At 43.5% G+C, this 13,801-nt stretch overlaps 1 protein-coding gene and 1 pseudogene across 2 annotated transcripts in view; both read right to left on the bottom strand.

Annotated features, from left to right (window-relative positions):
- LOC147084953 (Fc receptor-like protein 5) overlaps nucleotides 1–12,365 on the bottom strand; it is a 66,705-nt gene extending 54,340 nt beyond the window's left edge. Inside the window, exons 1-2 of the mRNA XM_085979386.1 lie at nucleotides 12,340–12,365; nucleotides 10,614–10,858 (exon numbers count right to left, since the gene is read on the bottom strand). Of these exons, the coding sequence (XP_085835512.1) occupies nucleotides 10,614–10,858; nucleotides 12,340–12,365 (271 nt within the window). The remainder of the gene's footprint in view (nucleotides 1–10,613; nucleotides 10,859–12,339) is intronic.
- LOC147084952 (Fc receptor-like protein 3) overlaps nucleotides 6,292–13,801 on the bottom strand; it is a 29,589-nt pseudogene continuing 22,079 nt past the window's right edge. Inside the window, exons 9-11 of the transcript XR_015075830.1 lie at nucleotides 12,340–12,371; nucleotides 8,153–10,858; nucleotides 6,292–6,404 (exon numbers count right to left, since the gene is read on the bottom strand). The product of XR_015075830.1 is annotated as an Fc receptor-like protein 3 (transcript). The remainder of the gene's footprint in view (nucleotides 6,405–8,152; nucleotides 10,859–12,339; nucleotides 12,372–13,801) is intronic.

Here is a 13,801-nt window from a genome sequence, read left to right as displayed (position 1 = left end):
TGTCAAAGTGAAGCTGGTATCCAAAAAATGCGTTAATTACAGACCCTCCTCCCACACCAGACTGTCAGTCATCAATAATAACTCTCCCCAGATTATAATCACATAAAGAGACTTCTTCAAACGTGTGTGCAGATAAAATGCTGCCACACTGCCTGGTGTAGGACATTTGTCATTCACCAATAAGAGCATGGCTTTGCTCACAGGTAATGGCAACGAGCAATAGGCCTAGAATTCACCAGGCGTTTGCTATTACAGTATAACTGTCACCCAGTAGTATATTACCTCGTTTCAGTGTATGCAAAACCCCGTTCTTAATTTTCCATTACCTATCAATATCACACACATTCTCACTTCCCCACAGTATCCCTCCTATGCACTGGCGGAGGTTCAGAGTACATGAGTGCCTCAACATGGAAATCTCCAGCCCACATAGTCTATGAATAGAACAATGTCTCCATCCAATCTGTTTTCAATCCTCCCAGTGAAAGCTCGATCACCAGAAAATCCCGTGCTCAAACTGTGCGCATGTAAATCAGCATAGCGACGGCTCTGTCTGTTAGCAACATCCCCGTTTTTGGGTCCAAATGTAAGGACAACTGCGTCGCTTTTTGACAGATTGTCAACGACAAATGTCAGCAAACAGCAGACTGCAGTTTTTCCAGCAATTTCTGCTGTTATTTCGGATTTCCAGCATCTGCAGTATTTTGCTATCTCTCTCCACGAATGTTGCCAGGCCTGCTGAGTTATTCCAGCATTTTCTATTGTTATTTCAGACTGCAGATGGGATGGAGACCTTTAGGTATAGTGATCGGTACCCATATGTTGGATATTCGGGTTAACAGTCTGCTATCAATAAATAAATATTTCCTTGGTTGCAGTGTCCTGGAGCCCTTAGTTAATCATTACAAACATCAATTTGTCTCCACGTCATGGACAGGTTCTTCATTCCGTCATGTGTTAACAAGAAATCTGCACAGATCTGACCCCAGTATCCATCGACAATCATCATCAACCACCCCAAAAATCTAAATATAGAACATAGAACATTGAAAAATAGGAGCGGAAGTAGGCCAATTGGCCCTCCGAACCTGCTCCGCCATTCAATAAGTTCACGGCTGACCCTGTATCTCAATACCGTATTCCCGCTCTCTCATAACCCTTGATGCCTTTTGTGTCTTGAAATCTATCTCCTTCTTAAATATATTCAGTGACTTGGCCTCCACAGCTTTCTGTGGTCGATAATTCCACAGGTTCATCACCCGCTGAGTGAAGAAACTTTTCCTCATCTCAGTCCTTAATGTCCTACCCCGTATTCTGAGACTGTGAACCCTCAATCTCAACACCCCAGCCAGGAGAAACATCCTCCCTGCATCCAGTCTTTCTAGTCCTGTCAGAATGTTACACGTTTCAATAAGATCCCCTCTCATTCTTCTAAGCTCTAGTGAATACAGGCCTGATCTCCCCAATCTCTCCTCATACGAAAGTCCTGCTATCCCAGGAATCAGTCTGGTGAACATTCTCTGCACTCCCTCTATGGCAAGTATAACTCCCTCTATGGCAAATGAAGAATGACATTCTCTGCAAAGCGTTGTTTGTTAGGCTTGTCAAATATTTCTCTTTGAATTTGTAAGAGCTTTATCCCAGAGTTCCAGCAATCCGCAATTGTGCCCAGCCCCACATTAGCTTATGCATCTTAAAAGTGACCTTCAGCCTCTCTGCTAATCTCACTACAGGTCCACTCAATCTTCTTGCAGTCACTAAATTACCATATAAGTCTGCGTAAAGTTCCACTATTGGCCCTCTCTGCAATTTCTCTGTTCGTTCCTGCTCTCATTCTGGCATTAATCCTGTCCATTGCTAGTTCTCAAATTATACATCAGGTGTCCGAGTCTTTGCAACCTGGTAATAACTTTCATCCCCATCCTGTCTGTAAGGCATTCACTTTATCAGCTTCATATTTCGATAATTCATGTCCCTGAGCCAATTTGTAGTGAGAAATTTATTCTCATTCCGCCAACAGCACTTTGGACTCTGGTGGAAAATTGGATTTTCAAGACGGAGGTCAAGATGGATTTTCTTTAATAACGAAAGACTTCCATTTTTATAGCACCTTTCACAACCTCAGGACTTCCCAAAGCGCTTTACAGCCAATGGAGTACTTTTGAAGTGTAGTCACTGTTGGAAATATGGCAGCCAATTTTCACACAGTGATGATGATAATGACCAGATAATCTGTTTTTGTTATGTTGATTGAGGGACAAATATAGGCCAGGGCACCGGGGATAACTCCCCCGACGGGGCCTCTCTTTAACGTCTCATCAGAAAGAAGGCACCTCTGACAGTGCGGTACTCCCGCAGCGCTGCACTGCAGTTTGAGCCTAAATTTTTCTGCTCAATAGGACTGCGACTTGAATCAACAAACCTTCTGACTCAGAGGCGAGGATGCTACCCACAGACGGCAGACACTAGTTGAGTAAGGATAACAATGGATATTGAGCAGACGGGTTTAATTGGAGTTCAGGTACAGATCAACAATGATATAATTGAATGACAGAGCAGGCGCAAAGGGCTGGATGACCTACTCACGTTTCAATGTTCCGATCCACATTTAAATCATCTTTATCCTCATCAGAATCACAAGTTTTGCCTGGGTGGCAACTGTTGCTCGTACAAGACCCAGCAGCTGGCTGCAGAAGGCTTTAGTCGCGCCTCAGACCACAGGAATCACACTGCTAAGGCAATGCCTGATGGTGCAAACTTTGCAAAAATAATTGCAAAAGGGACAATGATCAATGCAGATGTGTCTGTATGTCATTGTTTCACATGTAGAACCCGGGCCATTTGTCCAGCTAGGATACAATAGGGTGAATGTTTCAATTATTCAATTTGGCCAATTCTTTCCACAAAGTCGGTTTTATTTGCTGTGCAACAAATAAAATTTGGGGGCAATTATAAGCTCAAGAATGAACAATTTAAGTATAACTTCACATCATTTAAGCTCTACCTCTTAAGCTGTGAAACTAGCTGTGCCTAACAAGTTCTGCCAACTATTATCAAGTTATTAAAATGGATGAGATTCTGGTGATAGAGTCGCTGGTACAGTAAAAATGCAAACACTTGTTTTTTCCTGTTTTCTGCTCTTGTGTTCCAGTGGTTAACAAGACAAAAGAGCGCTGGGCTCAGCATCTCACAGGAAGGCAGCCTCAATGACATGTGAAGTTAAAGAGTCACTTCTGCCTAAATTCCAGTAAACAGCGTTAGAAAGTAATGGTGAAGATGCGCCATTATAAATTTCCCTGCCAAACACGCTTAAGCCTTCAGTTTAGGTCAAGTTCAATCATAGTAACTCTGTTCTCATCAGCTTTGTTCACTCAAGGGATGTCTCCCCGTTAATGTCTATTTTCTCCCTCACTACATAAAATAAAATAAGCTCATCATAGTGAATGTGCGAAGCTGATTTGAAAAACATTCCTGCCCTCTCTCTCTCTCTCTGCCTCTGTGGCAGGTGTTTAACAAGAAGCGTGCCTGTGGCACTCGAAATCATCAAGCAATGATACGGACCAAGTTTAACATCTAGCACAGAAACCATGAACTGTAAAGCTCACCGCATGTATTAAGAGCAATTTGTAAGAGTGTGTCAACTGAGCCAATGCCGATACTTGATATGAAGCGCATAAAAATGTTTATCCTTTCCTATTAAACAAAAGTTGCCTTTCCAGAAAGGGGCACAATGGACATGGTCTTCACCGCACGTCAATTACAAGAGAAATGCAGGGAAAATCACCAACCGCTGTACATGGCCGCCTTTGATCTCACAAAGGCCTTCGACACTGTCAACCATGAGGGATTATGGAGTGTCCTCCTTAAATTCGGCTGCCCTCAAAAGTTTGTCACTATCCTCTGCCAGCTTCACAATGACATGGAAGCTGTGTTCCTGACCGATGTACGAACTGGGGTCAAGCAAGTTGTGTCATCGCACCAACACTCCTCAATCTCCCTTGCTGCAATGCTCCATCTCACCCTCAGCAAGCTCCCCACTGGAGTGGAGCTAATTTACAGAACAAACGGGAAACTGTTCAACCTCCGTCACCTCCATCCCGATCCAATGTCGTCCCATCCTCTGTCGTCGAATTACAGTAAGCAGACGATGCTTGCGTCTGCGCTCACTCAGAGATCGAACTCCAAACCATCGTAAACACCTTCACCGAAGCATACGAGAGCATGGGCCTTACACTAAACATCCGTAAGACAAAGGTCCTCTACCAACCTGTCCCCGCCACACAGTGCTGCCCTCCGATTCTCAAAATCCACTACAAGGCCTTGGACAACGTGAACCACTTTCCATGCCTCGGCAGCCTACTGTCAACAAGGGCAGGCATCGTCGACGATGTCCAACACCGCCTCCAGTGTGCCAGTGTAGCCTTCGGTCACCTGAGGAAGCGAGTGTTTGAAGACCAGGACCTCAAACCCGGCACTAAGCTCATGGTCTACAGAGCAGCAGTGATACCCGCCCTGCTGTATGCCTCAGAGACATGGACAATGTACAGCAGGCACCTCCAAGCACTGGAGAGGTACCACCAGCACTGCCTCCACAAGATCCTGCAAATCCATTGGCAGAATAGGCGCACCAATGTCAGTGTTCTTGCTCAGGCCAACAACCCCAGCATCGAAGCTCTGACCACGCTCAATCAGCTCTGATGGACGGGTCACATTGTCCGCATGCCCGATACAAGACTCCCCAAAAAAGCGCTCTACTGGGAGCTCCGGCACGGCAAGAGAGGCCCAGGTGGGCAGAGGAAACGCTTCAAGGACATCCTCAAAGCCTCCTTGAAAAAGTGCAACATCCCCACCGACACCTGGGAATCCCTGGCCCAAGACCGCACAAAGTGGAGGAGAAGCATCCAGGAAGGCGCCGAACACCTCAAGTCTCTTCGCCGTGAGCAAGCGGAAGCCAAGCACAAGGAATGCACGTCAACCCAAGCACCCCACCCACCCACCCCTTCAACCACCATCTGCCGCACCTGTGACAGAGACTGTAGGTCCCGCATTGGACTAATCAGCCACCTGCAAGCTCATTTTTAATGTGTCATAGAGTCATAGAGTCATAGAGTAATACAGCACAGATAGAGGCCCTTCGGCCCATCGTGTCCATGCCGGCCATCAAGCCCTGTCTAATCTAATCCCATATTCCAGCATTTGGCCCGTAGCCTTGTATGCTATGGCATTTCAAATGCTCATCCAAATGCTTCTTAAATGTTGTGAGGGTTTCTGCCTCCACAACCCTTTCAGGCAGTGAGTTCCAGACTCCAACCACCCTCTGGGTGAAAAAGTTCTTTCTCAAATCCCCTCTAAACCTCCCTCCCTTTACCTTGAATCTATGCCCCCTAGTTATTGACCCCTCTACTAAGGGGAAAAGCTCCTCAGCATCCATCCTATCTATGCCCCTCACAATTTTGTACACCTCAATCATGTCCCCCCTCAGCCTCCTCTGCTCCAAGGAAAACAAACCCAATCTGCCCAGTCTCTCTTCATAGCTGAAGCGCTCCAGCCCTGGTAACATCCTGGTGAACCTCCTCTGCACCCTCTCTAACGCGATCACATCTTTCCTGTAGTGTGGCGACCAGAACTGCACACAGTATTCCAGCTGTGGCCTAACCAGTGTTTTATACAGCTCCATCATAACCTCCTTGCTCTTATATTCTATGCCTCGGCTAATGAAGGCAAGTATCCCATATGCCTTTTTTACCACCTTATCCACCTGTTCCACCGCCTTCAGGGATCTGTGTACCTGCACACCCAGATCCCTCTGACCCTCCGTCTTGCCTAGGGTCTTACCATTCATTGTGTATTCCCTTGCCTTGTGGAAGCAAGTCATCCTCGCTTCCGAGGGACTGCCTAAGAAGAAGAAAGAAAAGTGCAACAATAAGAAATGTCAAAGCATTTTCTGCAGGTGAGGCTATCTAATTGGTAATATAATGAAATTTGGACCGTTTAGAAGCAATCATAAGTGGGCTGCAACCTTTAATATTAAAGGGGGATCCCTTTAGATGAGCAGAAAATCATGTTAGCCTGACTAACGAAACTGTTGTTGCTCTAAATTCTGATTAAATCTGAAGCGTAGAAATGACATTTCAAGGCCTTTTAATTAAAGGTCTGAGCTTAATAAAGACTGAATATCAATTTAGTGTGACGCCCCCTCTCATAGAATGAACCTTATTCATCTGATGATGGGTCCGGCGTGAGTGACGCAGTTTTTCAACGGCACTGGAAATATTTGAGATTCACTTACAGAAGATCAGAAGGCGACAGGTGTGCTTCATTTCGAATGCGGGGGATCCGAGCAGCAGTCCACCTCCCTCTGTGAAGACCCGCGCTTCGGATCAGCTGTTTTCAGTTCCGTTCACCTGAAAAGTGAAATAATAGAATCACATTCAGCCGCTGACACTGTTCTACTTCTTCAGTACCAGACGCCCGCTCGCACAGATCCCGAGTCTGTACTTACGGGGAATGAGGAGACAGCGGCTGGAGCGAATTCCCCGGGAGCAGTCTGCAGCTGTGGAGCTCACTGTCCATGCACCAGGCATCTGCACACTGAGATCAGTGTGACTTCTGACCAAATTGCAGACAAGAGGAAATTAAACTGGACACGATGACGAGTCCACCCGAACACTGAAAATTAAACTGAGCCCTGTCAGTATTAAAATAAATTCTTATCAGAAGTGAACAGTTTGAAACCATGCCAGGGACATCTCTGCAAACTGTTTTAAACAGGATTTATTCTAACCGCAGCTTGTACCGTTAACACAGAGACTGGCATGCTCTGTGGCCCCAGCTGAAAGCTTGTTTTTTTCACGAGCTTATGGATGCGGCCACCCATCTCTGTGTGTATGGGCTGGCACAACGGTAGAGATAGAAGGGAGGCGAAGTGCTGACATCAGCGAAAAATCAAACCACTGAACCCATTGCACCCTGGCACAATTAACCATTTAAGTCCCGAGAGTTTAATCCATTCACTAATGTTTAGCAAATAGGTGATTCGACTCTCAAATTACTGAAGCCTAAAACCAGGCTTATATGGGTCATCTACTTGAGCCGCACAATATTGTTCCTCTCTGGGGCTCACTCTGGGTATCACCTACTGGTGCAGGTCTATGATTGTTGCCTCGACTCTCCTACTGCAGAATGTATATGATGAGTAATTAGACACCACTTCTAGTAATGGTCAGCTATTGGTAGCTATACCGTCCTCTTTGCCCAAATCTCCGATAAATACCCACTCTATACTACTTTGGCGAACTCTAATTAGAATCTACACAGTTTTATTGGTGTTGGTCAGTCACTGAGACCGACACAGAGACACTGGTTAAGGAACCTGTCATTTACTAATCGTGCAGTTAGTAATTAGCACCGATGTAGCCCTACAGGTGCCAGTCAATGCTCAGTACATTCACGGTCCTTCTGGTCCAGGTCTATGATTAGTGCCTATAATGCCCGACTACTGCAGGTCTCTAATCATTAACTATACTGTCCTATTGGTGCAGGTCTATGATTAATACCTCAACTGTTATACTGGCTCAGATATTTTGATGTCTGTTTATATTGTCCTTTTGCTGCAGGTCTTTGATTAGTAACTATACTGTCCTTTCGGTACAGGCAGATTTTTGAAGCTATATTGTGCTACTCGTTCAGGCCTATGTTTATCAATTATACTGTACTACTGAAACAGGTCTATGGTTAGTGCCTGTACCATTCTACTGATGCAGTCTATGATTGGAAATTCAACTGACCTATTGATGCATGCCTTTGATTATTTGTTATACTGATGATGAATATACAGGCAGATAGTTAGATAGATAGTAAGACAAACAGAAAAAGATAGATCGATAGGTAGATAAAAACAGACTGACAATGCGCTATAACACTTTATATGGAATGCCCATAAGGAACTGACATAATTTTTGTTATTCCTTTCTCTAATTTTCAGAACAAGAGGTTAATCATTATGGCGCCATCGCCAGAAATGATTTTTTCCATATTCGTATTTTTCCCCATCCAGGAATATTTATTGATTAAAATAAATATATATATATTAAACATGCAGCGGAATATGAGTGAAAGACAGCAGAAATAAATGTTTCCTCCCCTGTCTTACCCAATCATTAGGATGGAATCTCCAGTGAAACACCAGTGGAAAGGTATAGTCATGCCCCATTTTCAAACTAAAGCCGCTGTATTTGTGCATTGAATTAGAAGACGGTTTGCTGGAAATCCTAGTGAATAGATTACACTTGCGGCTGAATCTGTGAACAACAGTGAATATTTCTTAAAATTATATTTATTATTCAAAGATACAAACAGTTGTTGTCAAAGCACAATAAAATATAAAAAATATGTTCATAAACATGCTGAATGGGCATCTACATGGCAAGCAAATTTTAACATAGTTGGGTTGTGAATATTGCTAGTACGAATGAGGAAGCCACATTATCCTCACAAAATAAGAATTTAAATGTGGTAGAGGAGCAAAGTGATCCAGGGGTACACATTCACAAATCATTAAAATTAGTAACGCAATTTAAGAAGACCTTAGAAATGCTACCAAAGTATTGGAATCCATTTCTGGAGGAAATGAATTGAAAAGCAGAGTAGCCATGTTAAATGTGTATAGAAACGTAGTTGGTCCACATTAAAGTATTGTGCAATCTTGTGGTCTCCATCTGTTCAATGAAGCTCCACTAGATTGATTCCCGGGATGAGAGGGTTGTCCGATGAGGAGAGATTGAGTAGATTGGGACCATGCTCACTGGATTTTAGAAGAAAGAGTGGTGATTTCATTGAAACATCAGATTCTGAGGGGGATTTGCAGGATAGATGCTGAGAGATTGTTTCCCCTGGCTGGAGAGTCTAGAACTAAGGGGCATAGTCTCAGGATATGGGGTCAGCCATGAGAAGAAATTTCATCACTCAGAGCTTTGTGACTCTTTGGAATTTTCTTCCCCAATTAGCTGTGTATGCAGAATTGTTGAGTACATTCAAGGCTGAGATAAGATCGATTTTTGGATCCTAGTGGAAACAAGGGACATCGAGATCGGGCGGGAAAGTGGAGTTAAGTTTGAAGATCAGCCATGATCTTATTGAATGGCAAAGCAGCCTCGAGGGACCACATGGCCTAATCCTGCTCCTAATTCTTAAGTTCTTATGTTATATTTTATAACATGTATATAGAGGAACAAGAGAAGGTAAAAAGGATTGAGGAGGATTATATCAGAACTGAAAGGTCTTACCTCTCAAGATATACCTAATAGACCGGGATACTTTTCTGTAGAAAACAGAAGGCTGAGGGGTGACTGAGGAGAGTTTTTTAAAATTATGAAGTGGTTTTGATAGGGTAGACATAGAGAAGGTAATACCACTTTTAGAAATTCCAGAAGTTTAGTTCATAAATATAAGATAGTCGCTAATGCATCCAATAAAGAAACAGGAGAAACAGCTTTCTCAGGCAGTGGTGAGAATGTGGACCTTGCTCCTGCATGGAGTGGTTGAGGCGAACTGCACAGATGTATTAAAGGGGAATCTAGATAAGTACATAAGAGAGAAAGGAATTAATGGAGTTGTTGATAGAATTAGATGAAGGAAGGTGAGAAGAGTCTCGTGTGGAACATAAACACCAGCACAGACCAGTTGGGCAGAATGGCCGTTTACCATGGTTTAAATTCTATGTATTTTTTTAAAATCCCATCATATCATGTAGCATAACAAAATGCTATGGCTTTTGTATTTGGCACTAATATACGGTGGAGTAGAATTCAGTCTTTACTGCCGGAACATGAAAGGAAGATTTGTCAAGAGTGATACCGGTAAGGAACAGACTGGTTGTTAAAGGCTGAAAGATAGCAAAATACGATGGGCTTTGTAAGTAATGGGCCATCCTCCCCGCCAGATGTTCCATCATGCGATCTGCCAATGGTGTGCTAAACTCCCAGGTGATGAAGGTTACACTGTAACCACTTACTCTATACACGGTTTATTAGTGGCATTCAGATAGATTGGAATAATTTGAATTTTTTGCGAGGATGGGAAATAGACGATATCAAATCAAGGTTCCCATTATACACCATGCCGGGTTTTCCTTTACATTGAAGTTAACGGAAGAGGAGTTATATCAGCGGTCAATTTGATAGCATTCATTTTACAACATGACTAAAGATATAATTGACCCTAGAACTTGTCCAGGATTTCTCCAGCCTTCTTCGGTCTTTTGCATAATTTCTCCAGGAGATCTACTGGTCTCCCTCTGCAGTTATGGAAGAATGCAAGAACACTGGCGGAATACTAGAGCAAGAGCCCAGGCACATCCATTAACTAATTGCATTAGAACATGCATAACCTGGGTCTACATTCCGGTGTAATAGTCTTACACACTGTATAGTCTTGCATGCAGCACCACCAAAGCCACATGTAGGATCCTTCTGCAAAATAGAAGCTGCACAACTTGCCACATGATGTCCCTCGAGATATAATGTCCTGGCAGGGTAAAACATACGTTAAATTGAATTGTTGGCGGGCAGGCACTCTGTCCCTCGAAGGCCTTGCACAAGGATCAATGGCCTAACCTGCCTTCAGACTAAAGTTGCTGAGGGCAGGTAATTTGCACAGAGCACAAGTTGATTGACGTTGCCTCCATTGGGTTTTCTTTGTTGTTTCTATGCTTTTTAATCCTGCTTCGCTCTTATTGCCGTGGAAGGTTTTCACAGACACAGCCTTCTTCCATTGGACCTCCTTCCAAACTAGCTTCAGTGTTTGCACGGTTAACTGTGGCGTATGTGACACAATAGTCGCTGGGGCCATTCTTGTTATCCTGTAATTAAAGAATATGGGTTTGAAGTTGGTCTCAGGCGGCGGTGAACAGCTACCAAGAGAGAATCAGTGGTGACTTCAGTGGAAGGGAAGTCGGGAGAGATGGATAATGGATGGCCAAGTCAATATCGCCCGATTTACAGTATGGTCAAAACTACTTTCAATTAATTGGCTGAGGACACTCTATTTCACTTCTAATGCCTCTCTGAGTTAACTGTTATAGTTTAAAATCAGAATAAAGTGGTTGGAATGAAACTAGCAATGAAGAAACTACTGATTAAATTTAAACAAGCGATGATAAGTTTTTATTCATTCACGGTATGTGGGCGTCGCTGACAAGGCCAGCATTTACTGCCCATTCCTAATTGCCATTGAGAGGTGGCAGCGAACCGCCTTCTTGAAATGCTGCAGTCTGTTTAATGACGGTTACCCCACAGTGCTGTTAGGGAGGGAGATCCAGGAGTTTCACCCAGCGGCGATGAGTAAACGGAAATATACTTCCAAGTCAGGATGGTGTGTGACCTGGAGGGGAAGGTGGCCCCATAGGGGTAACCTCTTTTCGTAGTGGTTTGGTACAATTGAACGGCTTGCTAGGCCATTTCAGGGGCAGTTAAGTATCAAACACATTGCCAGTGGGTCTGGAGTCACATATAGGGTAGACCAGTTAAGGACAGTCAACTTCCTTCCTTGAGGACATTATTTGGGTTTTACAACAACCCGAGAGTGTCATGGTCACCATTAATGTTATCAGCTTTTTATTCCAGATTTATTTAATAAACTGAGTTTACATTCCCCAGCTAGCAGTAGTGGCATTATGAACTCATGTCATCTGATCATTAGTCGAGACCTCTGGATTATTAGTCAAGTTATGTAACCACTAAGCTACTGCACCCATGATTGCAGTGATCTTTCGGTGGAACGAAACTACAATGGTCTTTATCATTCGGTAAACAACTGGCAACTGAATGATTGAAGTAATGGCTGGGAATTAAATTATTATTCTCTGGTTACTTTAGTGGGGTGGAGTCAATATTTTCAGATTAGGAGCGACCTTTGCAGACAGAATGATGTGGATATTACAAAATGGGCTCAGGCTTAAACGTGGCGTCGATCGGAACCGCCGGATTCTACTTTTAATTCAAATCATTGCAAATTAAAAGTGTGCGTTTTCTATTCTGCGTGAAAGATCCTCATCGCCCTATTTAAGCCCAAGAAGCAAGCAGAATAGCTGTCCCAATGGTAGAGAATAATAGACATCGGGGTTAAAATTGCTCTTCGGCAGTGGGACCATAACGGGTGACAGCGAATGTGCTGCTCGTTTCACAGTCAAAACGAATATCTTTTCGATAAGTGTGTGTGTTTCAATTGGGCCATTGCTTTAACTGATGGCCGACGCTTTACTTTGCAGAAGTAAGTTAGAAATCTAGCCGCATTGGTTGTAATATTTATCAGCAGCATCTTTCCCCTCTAAGGATAACTTACCTGTTTCCTTCCTGAGGCACCAACATCGTTATCTGTAAAATAAAGCAGATGCATTATAAAGGCAACAATCTGGGTCGTCGATGTACAGAATAAGATGAAGCCAGCCTAATCAGGCGTCATTTTAATTTAACCAACCCTGGCAGTAAACTGAAGGGATTGGTACAATTTCTGGGTTTACCACCCAATGGACCTTACTCTCCACGGTAGTAGGAGAGTATAATTGGGTGCGATTGGCAACCAGCCTTTCACCAGATCCTGTCCATTTTCGGCCAGGCTGAGTTAGGTTAAAATTACATGTGCTAATATCATCTACTTGATATTTCATAAGAAACATAAACAGGAGCAAGAGTAGGCCATTCGGCCCCTCGAACCTGCACCACCATTCAATACGATCATGGCTGAACTGATCTTCGCCTCAACGCAACTTTCCCATCCGCTCCTCAATACCCTTGACTCCACTGTATCTCAAATATAAGTCTATCTCTGCCTTGAATACAGTCAATGATTCCGCCTCCACATCTCTCTGGGGTAGAGAATTCCAAAGATTCACGACACTCAGATTAGAAATTCCTCCTCATTTCCGTTTTAAATGGGCGATCCCTTATCTTGAAACTGTGCACCCTAATTCTACATTGCCCCACGAGGGGATTCATCCTCCCTGAATCGACTCTGTCAAGCTCCCTCGGAATCTTATATGTTTCACTAAGATCACCTGTCATTCTTCCAATCTCCAATGCGTATAGGCCCAATTTTCTTCATAAGGCAACCCCTTCATCTCAGGACTCCACCTCGGGAACCTTCTTTGAACTGCCTCCAATGCAAGTATATCCCACCTGAAATAAGGAGACCAAAGCTGCACGCAGTACCCCAATTGTAGCAAGACTTCCCTACATTTGTGCCCCAACCCCGGCAATAAAGTCCAACATTCCATTTGCCTTCCTAATTAATTTTTTTACCTGCAAGCTAACCTTTTGTGTTTCAAGTATGAGGACTCCCAGATCGTTCTGTACGGCAGCATTAGGTAGTCTCTCCACTTAAATAATATATGTTTTTTTTATATTTCTTACCAAAGTGGGTAACCACACATTTTCCCACATTATACTCCATCTGCTGAATTTTTCCCCACTCAATTAACATATCTATATCCCTTTGCAAACTATTTATGTCCTCCTCACAACTTGTTTCCCAACGATCGTTGCATCATCAGCAAATTTGGCAAAATCATTAATATAGATTGTAAACAGTTGAGGTCCCAGCAATGATCCCTGTGGCACCCCACTAGTTACAGTTTACCAAACGAAAAATAAACCATTTATCCCGACTCTTTGTTTTCTGTTAGTTAGCCAATCCACTATCCATGCTAAGATATTACCCCCAACCCCGAGAGCTCTTGTCTTGTGCAGTAACCTTTTATGTGGAACCTTATCGAATGACTTCTGGAAATCCAAATACACTACATCTA

This window comes from Somniosus microcephalus, unplaced genomic scaffold (assembly GCF_052327205.1).
Source record: "Somniosus microcephalus isolate GS21.2 unplaced genomic scaffold, FLI_Smic_1.0 unresolved_chr9, whole genome shotgun sequence".
NCBI classification, from domain to species: Eukaryota; Metazoa; Chordata; class Chondrichthyes; order Squaliformes; family Somniosidae; genus Somniosus; species Somniosus microcephalus.
This window is presented reverse-complemented; position numbering and strand designations above follow the sequence as displayed.